This window comes from Xyrauchen texanus, chromosome 9 (assembly GCF_025860055.1).
Source record: "Xyrauchen texanus isolate HMW12.3.18 chromosome 9, RBS_HiC_50CHRs, whole genome shotgun sequence".
NCBI classification, from domain to species: domain Eukaryota; kingdom Metazoa; phylum Chordata; class Actinopteri; order Cypriniformes; family Catostomidae; genus Xyrauchen; species Xyrauchen texanus.
Window position 1 is genome coordinate 32,493,437 of NC_068284.1, and position 18,793 is coordinate 32,512,229.

The window sequence follows — 18,793 nt, forward strand, 5'->3', positions numbered from 1 at the left end:
GGCAAGGACACTTGATTACTATCACTATGGTAACTGCCTAGCAACCAGATGGGGTTACCCTAGCAACCGAGTAACAAATCACATATCTCTGCACCAGAAAATAGTACTGACTTCCGGGTTGATTTATTTCACTCAGGATCGCAAGGACACTTGATTACTATCACTATGGTAACTGCCTAGCAACCAGATGGGGTTACCCTAGCAACCGAGAAACAAATCACAGATCTCGGCACCAGAAAAGAGTACAGACTTCCGGGTTGATTTATTTCAACCAGGATGGCAAGGACACTTCATTAGTATCAATATGGTAACTGCCTAGCAACCAGATGGGGTTACCCTAGCAACCAATTAACAAATCACATATCTCTGCATCAGAACATAACGTAGAGACTTCCTGGGTTGACTGATATTTCAACTCATGGATGAGCAAGGAGACTTGATAAGTATCACTATGGTAACTGCCTAGCAACCACATGGGGTTACCCTAGCAACCGAGTAACAAATCACATATCTCTGCACCAGAAAATAGTACAGACTTCCGGGTTGACTTATTTCAATAAGGATGGCAAGGAGACTTCATTACTATCACTATGGTAACTGCCTAGCAACCAGATGGGTTTACCCTAGCAACCGAGTAACAAATCACATATCTCTGCATCAGAAAAACGTAGAGACTTCTGGGTTGATTTATTTATGACCATAATTTTTGTTCTTTTCAAGCATGCTATTTCACGAGTTTTGCCACGGCAAGCACCACTCACATTTTCTTCAGGAAATGTACCTATCTAGTTATTTTTATTATATCTCTTAACAAAACTTCGGCACCTAACTCGTCCCGCACCGTTTGGCGTAGACCCACGAATGAGGTATCAAATCGAACGGCCTATTGAGGACACGTGTGCTATGACTTTTATAAGCGATCGGGGGTACGGTATTTGCCCCAGGGGCAAAAAAGCGGCCGAAAAATCCCATTGACTTAACATTGAGACAAACTTTGACGCGTCACAGCTCCGAGCGAGGATTTCGCAGAAACGTGTGATTTGCCACATTTGAAGAGGCTTGCAGGCTCTGTAAGAGCATACCTCAATATGGGGTAAAAGTTGCACCCCTGGGGGGCAGGAGCTGCCCAAAGTTGCCCCCATTGACTTACAATGGTGTAGGACGGCCCATGAAATAGGGATTTTTTATTAAACATAGCTCTGGATCACAGTGTCATAGAGACAAGGGGCCTGCCTCATTTTACTAAGACGACCAATCAGTCTCTCAGGATCATTGCAAAGCTATCAAGCCACGCCCTAGCAACCATTTAGAGGACCTTAGCAACAAGTCCCATAGACTTCTAATGAAAGAGATCAAAGGGATATCTCCGGCTAGAAGTGTCATACCAACACAAGGGTGGTCTCGTTTGACTCGGGGCAGCAAACAGCCAATCATGAATCACCTCAACACTTCCTAGCCCCTCCCTAGCAACTATTGTCGAGCACCTTAGCAACCAAAATCCATAGAGGGATATCTTCCATTCTGAATGTCACAGAGGCATGGGAGTTGATTTATGTCATTCATACTGACAAGCAGCCTTTGGAATTTCATGATTGGCAGCTGCCAAGCCACTCCCTAGCAACTACACATAGTACCCTAGCAACCGAGTAACAAATCACATATCTCTACACCATAAAATAGTACAGACTTCTGGGTTGATTTATTTCACTCAGGATGGCAAGGAAACTTGATTACTATCACTATGGAAACTGCCTAGCAACCAGATGGGGTTACCCTAGCAACCGAGTAACAAATCACATATCTCTGCACCAGAAAATAGTAGAGACTTCCGGGTTGACTTATTTCAATAAGGATGGCAAGGAGACTTCATTACTATCACTATGGTAACTGCCTAGCAACCAGATGGGTTTACCCTAGCAACCGAGTAACAAATCACATATCTCTGCATCAGAAAAACGTAGAGACTTCTGGGTTGATTTATTTATGACCATAACTTTTGTTCTTTTCAAGCATGCTATTTGACGAGTTTTGCCACGGCAAGCACCACTCACATTTTCTTCAGGAAATGTACCTATCTAGTTTTTATTTTTATATCTCTTAACAAAACTTCGGCACCTAACTCGTCCCGCACCGTTTGGCGTAGACCCACGAATGAGGTGTCAAATCGAACGGCCTATTGAGGACACGTGTGCTATGACTTTTATAAGCGATCGGGGGTACGGTATTTGCCCCAGGGGCAAAAAAGCGGCCGAAAAATCCCATAGACTTAACATTGAGACAAACTTTGACGCGTCACAGCTCCAAGCGAGGATTTCGTAGAAACGTGTGATTTGCCACATTTGAAGAGGCTGGCAGGCTCTGTAAGAGCATACCTCAATATGGGGTAAAAGTTGCACCCCTGGGGGCAGGAGCTGCCCAAAAATGCCCCAATTGACTTATAATGGTGTAGGACGGCCCATGAAATGAAAAGGCATAGGGATTTGTATTGAACATAGCTCTGGATCACAGTGTCATAGAGACGAGGGGGTGGGCTCATTTTACTCAGACGACCAATCAGTCTCTCAGGATCATTGTGAAGCTATCAAGCCACGCCCTAGCAACCATTAAGAGCACCTTAGCAACAAGTCCCATAGACTTCTATTGAAACAGATCAAAGGGATATCTCCGGATAGAAGTGTCATAGAAACACAAGGGTGGTCTCGTTTGACTCGGGACAGCAAACAGCCAATCATGCATCAAATCAACACTTCCTAGCCCCTCCCTAGCAACCATTGTCGAGCACCTTAACAACCAAAATCCATAGAGGGATATCTTCCATTCTGAATGTCACAGAGGCATGGGAGTTGGTTTATATCATTCATACTGACAAGCAGCCTTTGGAGATTCATGATTGGCAGCTGCCAAGCCACTCCCTAGCAACTACACAGAGTACCCTAGCAACCGTTTAGCAGTAACTATATCTCTGCACCAGAAAATCAGAGAGACTTCTGGGTTGATTTATTTCAATCAGGATGGCAAGGACACTTGATTAGTATCACTATGGTAACTGCCTAGCAACCAGATGGGGTTACCCTAGCAACCGAGTAACAAATCACATATCTCTGCATCAGAAAAACGTAGAGACTTCCGGGTTGACTTATTTCAATCAGGATGGCAAGGACACTTGATTAGTATCACTATGGTAACTGCCTAGCAACCAGATGGGGTTACCCTAGCAACCGAGTAACAAATCACATATCTCTGCACCAGAAAAACAGTACAGACTTCTGGGTTGACTTATTTCACTCAGGATGGAAAGGAGCCATGTATTAGTATTACCTATGGTAACTGCATAGCAACCACATGGGCTTACCCTAGCAACCTAGTAACAAATCACATATTTCTGCACCAGAAAATTATACAGACTTCTGGGTTGATTTATTTATGACCACAATTTCTGTTCTTTTCAAGCAGGCTATTTGACGAGTTTTGCCACGGCAAGCACCACTCACATTTTCTTCAGGAAATGTACCTATCTAGTTAGTGGTGCTTGCAAAGCATCACTATTGTAATCTCACATACTTATTATTTTTATTTTTATTTTTATATCTCTTAACAAAACTTCGGCACCTAACTCGTCCCGCACCGTTTGGCGTAGACCCACGAATGAGGTGTCAAATCGAACGGCCTATTGAGGACACGTGTGCTATGACTTTTATAAGCGATCGGGGTACGGTATTTGCCCCAGGGGCAAAAAAGCGGCCGAAAAATCCCATAGACTTAACATTGAGACAAACTTTGACGCATCACAGCTCCAAGCGAGGATTTCAGTAGAAACGTGTGATTTGCCACATTTGAAGAGGCTGGCAGGCTCTGTAAAAGCATACCTCAATATGGGGTAAAAGTTGCACCCCTGGGGGCAGGAGCTGCCCAAAAATGCCCCAATTGACTTATAATGGTGTAGGACGGCCCATGAAATGAAAAGGCATAGGGATTTGTATTGAACATAGCTCTGGATCACAGTGTCATAGAGACGAGGGGGTGGGCTCATTTTACTCAGACAACCAATCGGTCTCTCAGGATCATTGTGAGGCTATCAAGCCACGCCCTAGCAACCATTAAGAGCACCTTAGCAACAAGTCCCATAGACTTCTATTGAAACAGATCAAAGGGATATCTCCGGATAGAAGTGTCATAGAAACACAAGGGTGGTCTCGTTTGACTCGGGACAGCAAACAGCCAATCATGCATCACCTCAACACTTCCTAGCCCCTCCCTAGCAACCATTGTTGAGAACCTTAACAACAAAAATCCATACAGGGATATCTTCTATTCTGAATGTCACAGAGGCATGGGAGTTGGTTTATATCATTCATACTGACAAGCAGCCTTTGGAGATTCATGATTGGCAGCTGCCAAGCCACTCCCTAGCAACTAAACAGAGTACCCTAGCAACCGTTTAGCAGTAACTATATCTCTGCACCAGAAAATCAGAAAGACTTCTGGGTTGATTTATTTCAATCAGGATGGCAAGGAGACTTGATAAGTATCACTATGTTAACTGCCTAGCAACCAGATGGGGTTACCCTAGCAACCGAGTAACAAATCACATATCTCTGCATCAGAAAAACGTAGAGACTTCCAGGTTGACTTATTTCAATCAGGATGGCAAGGACACTTGATTAGTATCACTATGGTATCTGCCTAGCAACCAGATGGGCTTACCCTAGCAACCGAGTAACAAATCACATATCTCTGCATCACAAAAACATAGAGACTTCCGGGTTGACTTATTTCAATCAGGATGGCAAGGAGACTTGATAAGTATCACTATGTTAACTGCCTAGCAACCAGATGGGGTTACCCTAGCAACCGAGTAACAAATCACATATCTCTGCATCAGAAAAACGTAGAGACTTCCGGGTTGACTTATTTCAATCAGGATGGCAAGGACACTTCATTAGTATCACTATGGTAACTGCCTAGCAACCACATGAGCTTACCCTAGCAACCGAGTAACAAATCACATATCTCTGCATCACAAAAACGTAGAGACTTCCGGGTTGACTTATTTCAATCAGGATGGCAAGGACACTTGATTAGTATCACTATGATTACTGCCTAGCAACCAGATGGGGTTACCCTAGCAACCGAGTAACAAATCACATATCTCTGCACCAGAAAATAGTACTGACTTCCGGGTTGATTTATTTCACTCAGGATGGCAAGGACACTTCATTACTATCACTATGGTAACTGCCTAGCAACCAGATGGGGTTACCCTAGCAACCGAGAAACAAATCACATATCTCGGCACCAGAAAAGAGTACAGACTTCCAGGTTGATTTATTTCAACCAGGATGGCAAGGACACTTCATTAGTATCAATATGGTAACTGCCTAGCAACCACATGGGGTTACCCTAGCAACCGAGTAACAAATCACATATCTCTGCATCAGAAAACGTAGATACTTCTGGGTTGACTTATTTCAATCAGGATGGCAAGGACACTTGATTACTATCACTATGGTAACTGCCTAGCAACCAGATGGGGTTACCCTAGCAACCGAGTAACAAATCACATATCTCTGCACCAGAAAATAGTACTGACTTCCGGGTTGATTTATTTCACTCAGGATCGCAAGGACACTTGATTACTATCACTATGGTAACTGCCTAGCAACCAGATGGGGTTACCCTAGCAACCGAGAAACAAATCACATATCTCGGCACCAGAAAAGAGTACAGACTTCCGGGTTGATTTATTTCACTCAGGATCGCAAGGACACTTGATTACTATCACTATGGTAACTGCCTAGCAACCAGATGGGGTTACCCTACCAACCGAGAAACAAATCACATATCTCGGCACCAGAAAAGAGTACAGACTTCCGGGTTGATTTATTTCAACCAGGATGGCAAGGACACTTCATTAGTATCAATATGGTAACTGCCTAGCAACCAGATGGGGTTACCCTAGCAACCGAGTAACAAATCACATATCTCTGCACCAGAAAACACTACAGACTTCCGGGTTGACTTATTTCACTCAGGATGGAAAGGAGCCATGTATTGTATTACCTTGGTAACTGCATAGCAACCACATGGGCTTACCCTAGCAACCGAGTAAAAAATCACATATTTCTGCACCAGAAAATCGTACAGACTTCTGGGCTGATTTATTTATGACCATAATTTTTTTTCTTTACAAGTTACAACATGCTGTTTGACGAGTTTTGCCACGGCAAGCACCACTCACATTTTCTTCAGGAAATGTACCTATCTAGTTATTATTATTATATCTCTTAACAAAACTTTGGCACCTAACTTGTCCTGCACCGTTTGGCGTAGACCCACGAATGAGGTGTCAAATCGAACGGCCTATTGAGGACACGTGTGCTATGACTTTTATAAGCGATCAGGGTTACGGTGTTTGCCCCAGGAGCAAAAAAGCAGCCGAAAAATCCCATAGACTTAACATTGCGTCAAACTTTGACGCGTCAAAGCCCTTTGGAGATTCATGATTGGCAGCTGCCAAGCCACTCCCTAGCAACTAAACAGAGTACTCTAACAACCGTTTAGCAATAACTATATCTCTGCACCAGAAAATCAGAGAGACTTCTGGGTTGATTTATTTCAATCAGGATGGCAAGGACACTTGATAAGTATCACTATGGTAACTGCCTAGCAACCACATGGGGTTACCCTAGCAACAGAGTAACAAGTCATATCTTTGCACCAGAAATTTGTAGAGACTTCCGGGTTGACTTATTTCACTCAGGATGTCAAGGAGACTTCATTACTATCACTATGGTAACTGCCGAGCAACCAGATGGGGTTACCCTAGCAACCGAGTAACAAATCACACATCTCTGCACCAGAAAATAGTACAGACTTCTGGGTTGATTTATTTCACTCAGGATGGCAAGGAGACTTGATTACAATCACTATGGTAACTGCCTAGCAACCAGATGGGGTTACCCTAGCAACCGAGTAACAAATCACATATCTCTGCACCAGAAAATAGTAGAGACTTCCGGGTTGACTTATTTCACTCAGGATGGAAAGGAGCCATGTATTGTATTACCTTGGTAACTGCATAGCAACCACATGGGCTTACCCTAGCAACCGAGTAACAAATCACATATTTCTGCACCAGAAAATCGTACAGACTTCTGGGTTGATTTATTTATGACCATAATTTTTGTTCTTTTCAAGTTATAACATGCTATTTGACGAGTTTTGCCACAGCAAGCACCACTCACATTTTCTTTAGGAAATGTACCTATCTAGTTTATATTATAGTCTTGGTGTATTTGGGGTTTTGCTAAGCAAAGGCATACCTGTGTATATATAAACACTCACCAAGCACTTTATAAGGAACACCTGTATACCTACTTATTCATGTGATTATCTTATCAGCCAATTGTGTGGCAATTCAAAAAGTCATGCAGATATAGTCTGAAAAAAAAAATGTAGCTATCAACTTATATCAATGCAATTATAAAAATTCAAAAACTATAAATGTTTTTTGTTTTTTTCTCTCTAATACGCTTCGCCTGCTTTCAGACGGGAGCCCACTTCCATATAGCATTTCTCCTCCAAACAGTGCACCTCTTTACTACAAAATCACAGAACGAAAAAAACAAAAAAACAAATGAGTTTTACAAACATAAGATGAGTTATTGAAAGACACAATGGCATTGTGATTATCTCTTGTGTAATCGGTGAATCAGTGTTTCAATCACGTGAAGATATCTATATCATCAACAACCTTCACTTACACAAATTGTATAAATGTTTTTACCTCACAAAAGTTATGCGATACCCAAAGTTTGTTAGCTTAATTAAATAAATGCAAATTGCTAAAATTGTCACTGTCAGAGATAATAATAATACCTTACATTTATATAGTTCTTTTCTAGGCACTCAAAGCACTTTAAATAGCATAGGGATGATGATGCAATGGCAGCCACAGTACACCAGAACACCCACCACACAAGCTATTGGTGGGGAGGAGAGAATAGAGTGATGTAGCTAATTCAGGGATGGAGATTAATACAAGGCCATGATTGATAGATAGATGCCAATTTGGCTTTTTTTTTTGGACATCTGTACAAGAAGTGTCCTGGGATTTTTAATGACCACAGAGAGTCAGGACCTCAGTTTAACATCTCATCCAAAGGATGGTGCCTTTTTACAGAATAGCATCCCTGTCACTATAATGGGGCATTAGGACACACACAGACCATAGGGTGAGCACCCCCTTGCTGGCCACCCTAATACCACTTCCAGCAGCAACCTTGGTTTTCCCTGGCGGTCTCCCATCCAGGAACTGGCCAGTCTCAACCCTGCTTAGCTTTAGTGGGCAACCAGTCAAGAGCTGCAGGGTGACAACAGATGCGGGATGGATACAACTAGTTTTAGAGAATGTAACCGCTTCTATGCTGGAGAATACACGATCTCCACGTGGATGCACGAATGGAATCTTTAGAGGCTTTTTTCCTTCTAAAAAAACAAGGCTATGAGTTATCCTTAATAATTAAAAAAAAAAAAAAAAAAATTGTATCCAAGCCTCGCACATGATTAATTTAAATGGCATACTCACTCCACCCTTTCACTTAGATATGTTCCCTGACATTGATCAAGCAAATATTCAGAGGGAATTACGATAAACAGTTATCCTTTATTTTCCAAAACACTCAACATTTAATGTCATCACTATTTTTTCTTCCAGGTTTCACATGACAAAATTGTGTAAATCTACACTGCACTAATATGATGTTTCACGTCAGTTGACTTTTAGCGAATCTGGTATGCTACTTTTGTCATATAACATATTATTTGTGATTATTTTATAACTGGTTAAATACATCCATAAGTTACATAAAGTCCACTGAATTCCCTCCGTCCAAAAGACCTACACGCACCGATAAGATCGTTCATTTGCTTTGGCACCTCTGCACCAAGATTGTCCACAAAGTTTGATGAGTTAGTGCTTGGGGTGAGTTTAAACACCATTGTAAATTGTGGGGAGAACTTTGGAGGAAGACAAGGTGGAATAATATGTTTTATGATCATGAATCTACCACATTTTACAGTGGCAATGATATTTTCATTCTGTTTTATTTTTGTGATAAAAGGTGCTCCGCGGAGAATCAATCTGTCAACGTTCTGTGGGAAGATGTGGCATACAGTCCATAAGCCAATACACTCAATGTTTCTCTTGGCTACAGGAAATGTTAAAGATGTCTCCATATGAGAGTGAATGGTGTTGGATCACTGGCAACAAAATGTCTCATTACTGATGTAAATGTAAACTGGGGGAATGTGTAAACCATACACAGACAAAATAAAAATAGAAAACAGAAATTATGATATTTCTTGACTCTTTGGATTCAATTCATCCTAAGTGGTCACAAGTATTCCAACTCTGAATTCCTGTGGGTCTAAATGGCGTCAAAGAAACCCACTTATAAGACATGTTATTTGCTACTAGCTTGATCTGTTATGACCTATTTTGACAATGTTTTAATGGAACACAAGGTTTGGTTTGTAAGTTCCATTTTGGTAAAATAGACTGGTTTATAGAAGTGCATACTGTACACTGTCAAAACGTTAACCTAAAAACGAGCTTCATGTGGTAACATCTAAATTCACTGGTATGATTCATGTCAAAAATCTTTAACATAACTGAATCAACATAAATACATTAGTTTGCAAAAACAATGCTTAGTTTAGGTAGAAAACGCTCCTTAGCGTAACAATTGGAGGTTACCACTTTTTATAGAGTTATGACTACAGAGATAATGAAGAGCAAAACAGGTCCACTACATGAAGTACCATGACACAATAGTTGGCACGTAAAACTAAACCAATCAACACCTTCAGCATTTATCACTGATTATAGAGATCTCCGGTCCTCCCAATTGGCATGGGGGACCACCTCAATGCTGTGCTGGTGGTTATCTCTCAAAGTCATCTTTCATCTGTTTTATCTGACAGGGAGCATATGTGAACTCTGTGCTGATTATTATGTTTCCACTGCAGAAATCCATCGCAACTCAAATAAAGAAATGGAGCCTATGTCACAGGTTGGATGTCATTTACATCAAACATCATTGATACTAGTGTGTCTGGGGACACAACATATTTTACATATAACCTTATATGATAAATTGCTTCTAAGCTGCCATATTTTATTAGAGAGCGTTTCAATGAATAACAAAAATAGATTTTGTATGAATACAATTTTCTATGGAAAAATAGTTGGAAAAAAAAAAAAAAAAAAAGAAAAATGATGGTGAGTAAAGAATGAAATAATTTTCATTTGAGTGAACAATTCCTTAAAGATCCTCTAAAATTTCACCTTACCATTAACTGTCTCAATGAGAGTGGACAAAAATCAACATTTTGTCCAAAACTGCATTAGCTGTCAGAGACTTTTTTGACTCAAAGACTTTCAAAGACATAATGTTGCACTTCACTACCAAAACAATTATGCAGTAGATGGTACTCACCTCACATGCCTGAATACAGTGGATATGTGCTGGATTTGGATGCCACTTCAACATGCCAGCACAGACAATGCTCTGTCAAATAAGAGAAATGAGGAAGCAAGATAAATTTAGGGAGAGACAAATTACTGCACTGCTTTTGTGACATCATTAAACACCAGAAGTGAATTATTACTATTGATTGAGTTCTTGTAATATGTATCCTCTCAAGATCAAATTTGAAAAATGTGTTTCTTTTTGTATATTCTTTGTGTCCAGAAATCTAATGACATCCAACTCTGTTTCAAAAGACAAAGCTCAGATGTAATAATTGTGCCAAAAAATAACATTGCAAATTAATATTCAATTAATATGATGAGTTAGACTTTCCCCCTTGTCTTTCCAATTTGAACAGACATTTCATTGATTTGACGTAAAATGGCTATTCTCAGACTTGGAAATCTGACCTGTTTTTAAAGCAGAATTTCTGGAAAGAAACTTGCTTATCTCTGTTTCATCTCCCTCCTACTGTGACCTTTCCTCATCATTCTTACCCAATCTGCAATACTTTGGACACCATTCCTGGAAAGTAAACTGTACTTAGAGGTGCTGATTTATCATTCTAAACAATGGGAGTCAGGCATCGTGTGTTATGAACGAGCAGCGAAGGCAGACGAGGAGATGCAGATCCAGTTGCAGTTCAACTTTATTACATAAACAAACAGGCAAAACACAAAGGAAAACCCTCAATGGGGAAATAAACATTACATAGAAACCACGGGCAGGGAACACACACCAGGCTAACAACATTCAACAACCGACAAGGAGTGAACAAAAAGCAGGGCTTAAATACACAGTGAGTGATGACTGAATGAGACACAGGTGAAAACAATGAACAAAATGGCAGTGATGATGGCATGTGGATTCTGGGAAGTGTAGTTCTAAACAATGACAAGTGAGACAGTGGAGCTAAACAAGGGACAAAAGTGAAAACTATGGAATGCAAAGGTGACAAAAATGGCAGACAGAGGGCAACAGTGAAACATAACATTGTGCTTGATGTGTGGCAATTTAATTGTCTCTTGTAAAAACGTCTCAGTGTAATCATTACTCTCACGAGCTGACATGATGATAAGGACAGACCCGGTAAACTATTTTGCAGCAAGATTTCAGATGTGGAGTGATCTGAATATGGTTTTGGAGCACAAATCAATGCAGCCCAATCCAACTTATCACTCTGATGTGCCAAAGATGTGATTTCAGTTACAAACATTGCTTCCAAAATATTTAGTCTTGAAGCTCCCTGGCCTCTTGGTTCCAAATAAAGCCACCCAAACGAAAATCAGAACACTGGGTGTTTTTACATTTCTGAGAGTCATCCTTTCCTGTCAAAAAAACATAATTACTGGTCAACAGCATATGTTGTGTTTTGGAAGCTGGTCTCCATTATGAGATGTTGGTATGTGGGTGTCACAACCAGAACTTCTTTACCAACTAAACCGGCTTTGTCTGAATATATAAAAAAATAACATGGGCTTGATTTGATAAGTCTAAGTGGTCATAAAATAAATTATAATAATAATTAAAAATAGCGACACATTTGATATGACTGATATATATATATATATATATATATATATATATATATATATATATATATATATATATATATATATATATATATATATATATATATATATATATATATATATATATATAACTGTCAAATTCAATCAATAAATCCGCCACAATACAGAAAAAAAAAACAGTCAGAAATTACAGGGTGAAACTAAAATATCCTCAGTGCAAAAAATACTCACCACTCACTCACAAACACACCCAAAAATGAACTGGAGAGACTATAAAATAGAGATTTTTTTTTTTTTTACATTTGTCAATAAAAAAACAAACAAACAATAAATCAGTCAAATTGCTAAACACACACACTCAGAAAGGAAGGGGTAAGACGGGGTAATACACTCACAATGCTGAACACACACACACACACACACACACACACAGAACCATGTTTGCAAAATAATGTTTTAATATAGAAAGTTTTAAATTGCATTTATACTTGTTTTATACTTTAATTGAATTTACAGTATTTTGCAGTTAATTGATCTTTTTCTTGGTGTAAATTTTCTTGACGTTATTATGCATTTACTTTGAGTTATAACATTTTTAGCATTTTAAATGTTTTAAATGTTATTAAATGTTAGAAAAAAAAATATTTTGTTTCTTCTGTTTGTAACACAATGGTCAGGTTTGATTGCAAGCATAATGGTAATAACTGCAAAAACTGACACAAATAAATAAAAAAATGCTTAACTTTGACAAATAATAGTTTGATAATGTCTAATCCAAATGCATATATTTTGATAAATATCAAATTAGATTACAACAAGCCATCAGACTCTATACGGTAGGTGGCTAAAGCCATCTACTGGCTCTTACTGGCATGACATGGTTTTCAAGTCATCATCAGATAGCAGGTTCTGAATTGTTTTTGGGTTTTTTAATTTGTCAATTTGCATATTCAAATTTATTGCAAAATGTAGAAATTGACATGTAAATAATATCAAAATAGCATAAAATCCGAAATTAAATGCATAATCTTTTTGTTCTTACTTCAGGGAAGAATAAATGGTCATTCATTATCATCATCATCATCATTATCATCATCATAAAAAAAAAAAAAGGTTAAAAATCTGATGCTTTCGGTAAAAAATAACCACGAAAATCAAAGGGAGGTGCCATTTTTCAATAACATATGAGGGGTAAAAAGCTTCATCAGAGACAATGCTGGTTTATATCTACAAGAAATACTTGCTTCAACCTTTAAGCATGAATTCTGAATAGGGAAAACAAGGACAGCATGATCACCTGTCATAGCAATTTTCCACTTTCTGTGATGTGCATATTTACTTAACCATTGACTAACAGGTGTGGACAGATGATATTCACATTTACAGATGATCAAAATCATGCTACTATTCTCTCAAACAACCTGTTTTAAGGCAAAGGACAGAGTTTGCACTTTTAAGGTGGCTTTAATAGTAAAAATGGAAAAGGGAGGGTTGTCAGCGTGTACATAAAGATTTCACTTGGAGTTTGGTGGAAGCACTAGAAAAACAGCCATTAATATCAAATAACAAGTTGTTGCAAACTGTTCCCGCTACCTCACCTGAACTTTGCTGGGAAGAATCCAGTGCTCTACTGTATCAGATGAAGTGCCATTGGCTAACACTACAGGGTCACTTAAGGCCACAATGCATGTCGGGTAGCAGACCGCACCTGCCATGACACAAAGCGAGCTTTGCTTTAACCCTCATTTACATCTGTTGAATTTATTAATGTCAACACATGAATTGCCAAACTCTTAACTGGTCATCCATAGTTCAACAGCTTTTTTATAGGCAGGTTGGCACTCAAAACTATTCTACTGCATGCAACTGACTGTGGTCATGTGCTCCAGGTATTTCTATACCTCATATTAGAACGGATTAATACAGTGGCTTATAAATGCACATCTGGAAAAAAAATAATAATTACTATTTCAGAAAACAATGTAAAATCAGAAAGAGGTGCATATTGTTATTAACAGTATTTTGATACTTAAGTCACACTTAAAATATATGAATGTAACTGCATTTGATAAAAAAAAATATCAAACCAAGTGGCATTTATGCTAAAGGGTCCAGAAACCCCCAAAAAATGTTTTAAATGTGAACAGATATGTACAGGTTGCACATCACTGTAAAATCGTGTAGCGCTGTTTGTTTAATGTTAAGGGGTGTTTTCTTCTCATTTTATTGAGCCATTTCGTTCTTCTGGTTTCAAATCGACAGTTGAAGCAACATCACAAAATGAGGTATAAGGGCAACTTTGATTTGATAACCAAAATGTTAAATATATTTCTTGTCAATTTTAATCCTTACCCACATCAAAGCCCTCGTCACAGATGTATTCCACCAGGTTAAAGTCAAGAGGAGCCTGGCATGATCCCTCTATCTTTTTACACATAGTGAAGTCCTCGGTCCATCTGCCGTCTTTTGTGCAGCGAATGCTGGACTTTAGGGAGAAGCAAATGTATTAAGTCTGTAACAAAAATAAGGACGCTCTACGCATACTGTACACTACATGGTCAAAATGTATGTGGTTAGCCCACTAAACTCCACAGAAGACAAATCTTAAGGTGATGTCCATTAAGAAATGGTTTATTCACCCCTATTGTATACCTTTGGAATTAATTGGAATGCAGACTGTGATCCAGGCCCCATCACCCAACATTAATGACTGAACTCACTGAGGCTTCTGTATCTGATGTGTTTCATGTCTGAGCAAATACTCAGCGCTATGTTGAAGATCTAGTGGAATGCTTGAAACTATAATATCCATGGTCTTGAAATGAAATGCACATATGGGTGTGGTGTATGGGTGTCTACAAACTTTTGGCCATACAGTGTAGATATGCAAGATACCTTATGTAAAATACAAGTTCATAAGTAGCAGCTACCCTTTCTGTTAGGTTAGGACACTGTAGGGTGCAGATGCTATCAAAGCTGAAGTTGTTTGTGCAGGTGTACATGCCCTCAAACATCAGAGGCAAAGCAGGGCACGTAACAGGTGAACAGCTGCCCTCCTGCCACTTCCCCCCCTCCAAACACTCCAACCTCAGAAACTTCCTGAGAATAACATAGGTTATTTAGGAGGGATAACACAATTTCATGTACAAATGTTCTTTTACACATATTACAATAGCTGTTGTCTCAAAATCTAGTGAGACTTCCATTCTACTGATTATGTGGACAGAATCCTTCTGAAACACAAGATGGTGGGCTGGTCTTAGTTGGTCTAGCTGGTTTCCCAGCCTGGCTAAAATTATATTCAGCTGGATTAGCAGCAACCCCCAACAAAATGTGGCTTTAGAAGGCAATATATTGTTTAATTCCATATCATTGGACATCCTATCACAGGCCTTCAGTCTACAGAGTTTGTAAATCTGTCTGAGACAGATTTATTATAAGGACAATTTATACATGCATCAGACTGATGCTTTTGGAGCATCTCACTTTGATTGCATCCTGTCATAAACACCGCATTTTTAGGTTGCTGTGTCAAGTTAAACGTAGTTTGAAACACGTCTCGGGATTTCACATTGGGAATTGCACTTCATCCAGCTGTTTTTGAACACGAGAACTCATTCTCATCTTGTGCTGTCACTGGTGTCAAGCTAGCCTGAGTTTGGTCTATACAGCTGCGCATTGCCAACACAGCTGGCGTTTCGATTAATGCATCCTGCTGAAAATAGGTGACACCTCAAGTTTTAATTGCTCTGATGGTATGAATATTCCTTATTACGTCCATGCACATGATTATTGCATTACTTTTTTAGGCATAATTTTTATCAAATTAATTGCACTGAATTAAAATGTTAAACCAACAGTCCTATTTTTAATTAAATGAAACAGTGATATCAATACTTTTCAGAACTTGATAAAAATACTCATGATTGATACTTATCCATGAACAATACATACAATGTTGACTACAATTTAAGCCAAATTTGATGTCTTAGCATAATTGTGCTAAAACCATTTAACATGGTTTTGAGAATTAGCCAATAAAAGTGTTAATGTCAACAATAGCGGCCTGTTAAATTTAGGCTTTCTGTCAACTCCCATTCTTAATTTTGCACAACATTTGAAAGTAGTGATTCCAACATTTCTTGAATAACATTCTCTCCCAGTTACAAGGGATGTAACACCAAAGCCATGTGACAAAACATCTGGTACAGCTAAATAGCCAATAAATCCAAAGAAAATAAATTGGGGAGCAGTGTTCACTGAGAAAGATCATACAGAAGCAAAGGCTAAAACTACCTTTATAATGGCATAACACCTTTCCTTAGACCATAAACCATTTTCTCAGCCTTCATAATGAAATAACTTTTAGAACAAACACACCAATGGTATTAATAAACAGGATCATTTAAATGCCTTGATGAGACACGCTGGCTATCGCTTCTGGTATTAATGTCCAATTCAAATCAGTTAAAAGACATTCACGTATTTTACCAGCTGTTTTTATAACTCATAAAGACATTGCAGGTGCAAACGCTGGCCCCCTCAAGATGTGCTAAAATCTTGCTAAGCAATATAATATAGCTTGATTGAATAGAATAACAAAACAACACGCCATCAGACCATTCATCAAAGTACACTGCTGACTCCATTGCTGAAAGATATTATGAAACACATGGAGTGAGAATTCGATCTTATTACAAACATGTGAACAACTTAGATGCTGGAAGCAGGCTTCAAAATTTGTCAACACAGTAACCTATGCCTAGAAATTAGTTTAAACTATACAGATCACAACTCACTTTCTTGGCTTTTTGTCAAGCGTGCCAGTAACATAATATCCTGGGTTGCATTTGTAACGGCATACAGTGCCCACATCATGTCCATCCTCATCACACTGGAGAACTAGTAGCTTGGAATTGGGTACAGAAGGTGGATTCTGGCATTCAATCTTGCAGTAAGCTTCTGGGTATGACCACAGCCCATCCTCAAGACAAACCAATGTGTCACTTTCCCCTAAAAGACAGATTGCAAAAAGAAAGTGCATAAAAAAAAAAATATTATCACTGTAAATTTAAGTGCCAAAGTCTTGTTTAATTGAGTTGGCATTGTACCTTTGAGTAGGCCTAAACATGTTCCAGAAATATGAAAAGAAATACATTGAAAATCAATGTTTTCCTCTCCATTCTATACAATAATAATTCAGTTGAGATGTATCACACCAAATCTAAAGGTTTATTTCTGTGGTACCTTACTTTCTAATGCATCTCATGTGCACGTGGTCCAGTGGAGCCTATTAGCCCATATGATACAGGACTCAAACCAAGTACCATCTGCAAACAAATTACGCTAGCGTATTGTCTCAGAACTAACTTTACGTTTTTGAGACATCTACATTTGACAAGAAATTGTCCAACTACTTTTTGTCTTGATTATGGACAGTAAGTGCGTTTTATATAAATTAAAAGTGAAAATTCCTTTTTATTTTTTTTTAAGTACGCTTGAGCTATCTTTGTTTAAAATTATTCCACTTAGTTTGATATTTTGTTATTTAACGCAAAGACTCTCAAAAAAATTAAGGCACCTATCTGCTGAATTTTTTTGCTTTTTTAATTATCAATACCACAAATCTACACTAACATACATACAAAATGTAACCTTGCTATTTCCAAAAAAGATAATTAACTGCATAAATAACTGCACTTTGTGTTTTCCAATTAATGTAAAATCATGAAAAGATTTTAAAATGCCTCCTTAAAACCAAAAGAGTGTTGCAGCCCATAAGCATAACACATTAAGAACTTTGCCATCAAGACCAATAAGCATAGCTGCTCAGTGATGCAATGTCCTGGAGCTTCAAGTGAAGCCACTGACCACAGACTGCAGCGCTCCCTGCCAGAGGAAAAGTTTGGACCAATCCATCAAAGCCCAGCATTAAAGAAAAACAGTCAGAGGGCAAGGAGTACACACTTGACTCCTGGGCCACCTTGCCTCATCAGGGCTCCCGGTCTTTAAGGGTGGGAGGGCAAGATGCCTGTCTGCTCCACTCTGTCTGAAATTAGGTGCTCTCTGGGGACTTCAGTAGTATGGGATGAAATGCACTCTTGTTCTTTCCCGTTTCCCTGTTTCCTATCTCCACCTGTCTCCTGCAGCTCTGGCCAACTTTTCTATTTACTCAGCCAGTTCCAAAAAGGGACTAGAACCACAGTCAGACTGATGCACAGGGCCTGAATGAGAGCAAGAAACACTGAAATACACATACACTCACAGAGCAGTTTAATAGGAAGATCTGTACACCTATTTAATTGTACGATTATCTAATCGTGCCAAAAGTGTGGCAGCAGTGCAATGCATAAAATGCAGATATGGGTCAGGAGCTTCTGTTAATATTCACATCAACCATCAGAATGGAGAAACATGATTGTTGGTGCTAGTTTGAGTATTTTTGTAACTGCTGATCTCCTGGGATCTAGAGTTCACTCAGAATGGTGCCCAAAAAAAAAAACATCCAGTGAGAGGCAGTTCAGCGGATGGAAAGGCCTCGTTGATGAGAGAGGTCAACCGCTAATGGCCAGACTGGTTTGAGCTGACAGAAACACTACAGTAACTCAGATATCCACTCTGTCCAATTGTAGTGAGCAGAATAGCATCTCAGAATTCACATGTCGAACTTTGAGGTGGATGGGCTTCAACAGCAGAAGACCATGTCTGGCAATTTAATAGGACCACAGT

At 39.0% G+C, this 18,793-nt stretch overlaps 1 protein-coding gene across 1 annotated transcript in view; it reads right to left on the reverse strand.

Annotated features, from left to right (window-relative positions):
* LOC127649290 (pappalysin-2-like) overlaps positions 1 to 18,793 on the reverse strand; it is a 116,111-nt gene that overhangs the window by 26,854 nt on the left and 70,464 nt on the right. The window contains exons 17-21 of the mRNA XM_052134334.1: positions 16,864 to 17,077; positions 14,995 to 15,163; positions 14,417 to 14,549; positions 13,663 to 13,772; positions 10,500 to 10,571 (exon numbers count right to left, since the gene is read on the reverse strand). Of these exons, the coding sequence (XP_051990294.1) occupies positions 10,500 to 10,571; positions 13,663 to 13,772; positions 14,417 to 14,549; positions 14,995 to 15,163; positions 16,864 to 17,077 (698 nt within the window). The remainder of the gene's footprint in view (positions 1 to 10,499; positions 10,572 to 13,662; positions 13,773 to 14,416; positions 14,550 to 14,994; positions 15,164 to 16,863; positions 17,078 to 18,793) is intronic.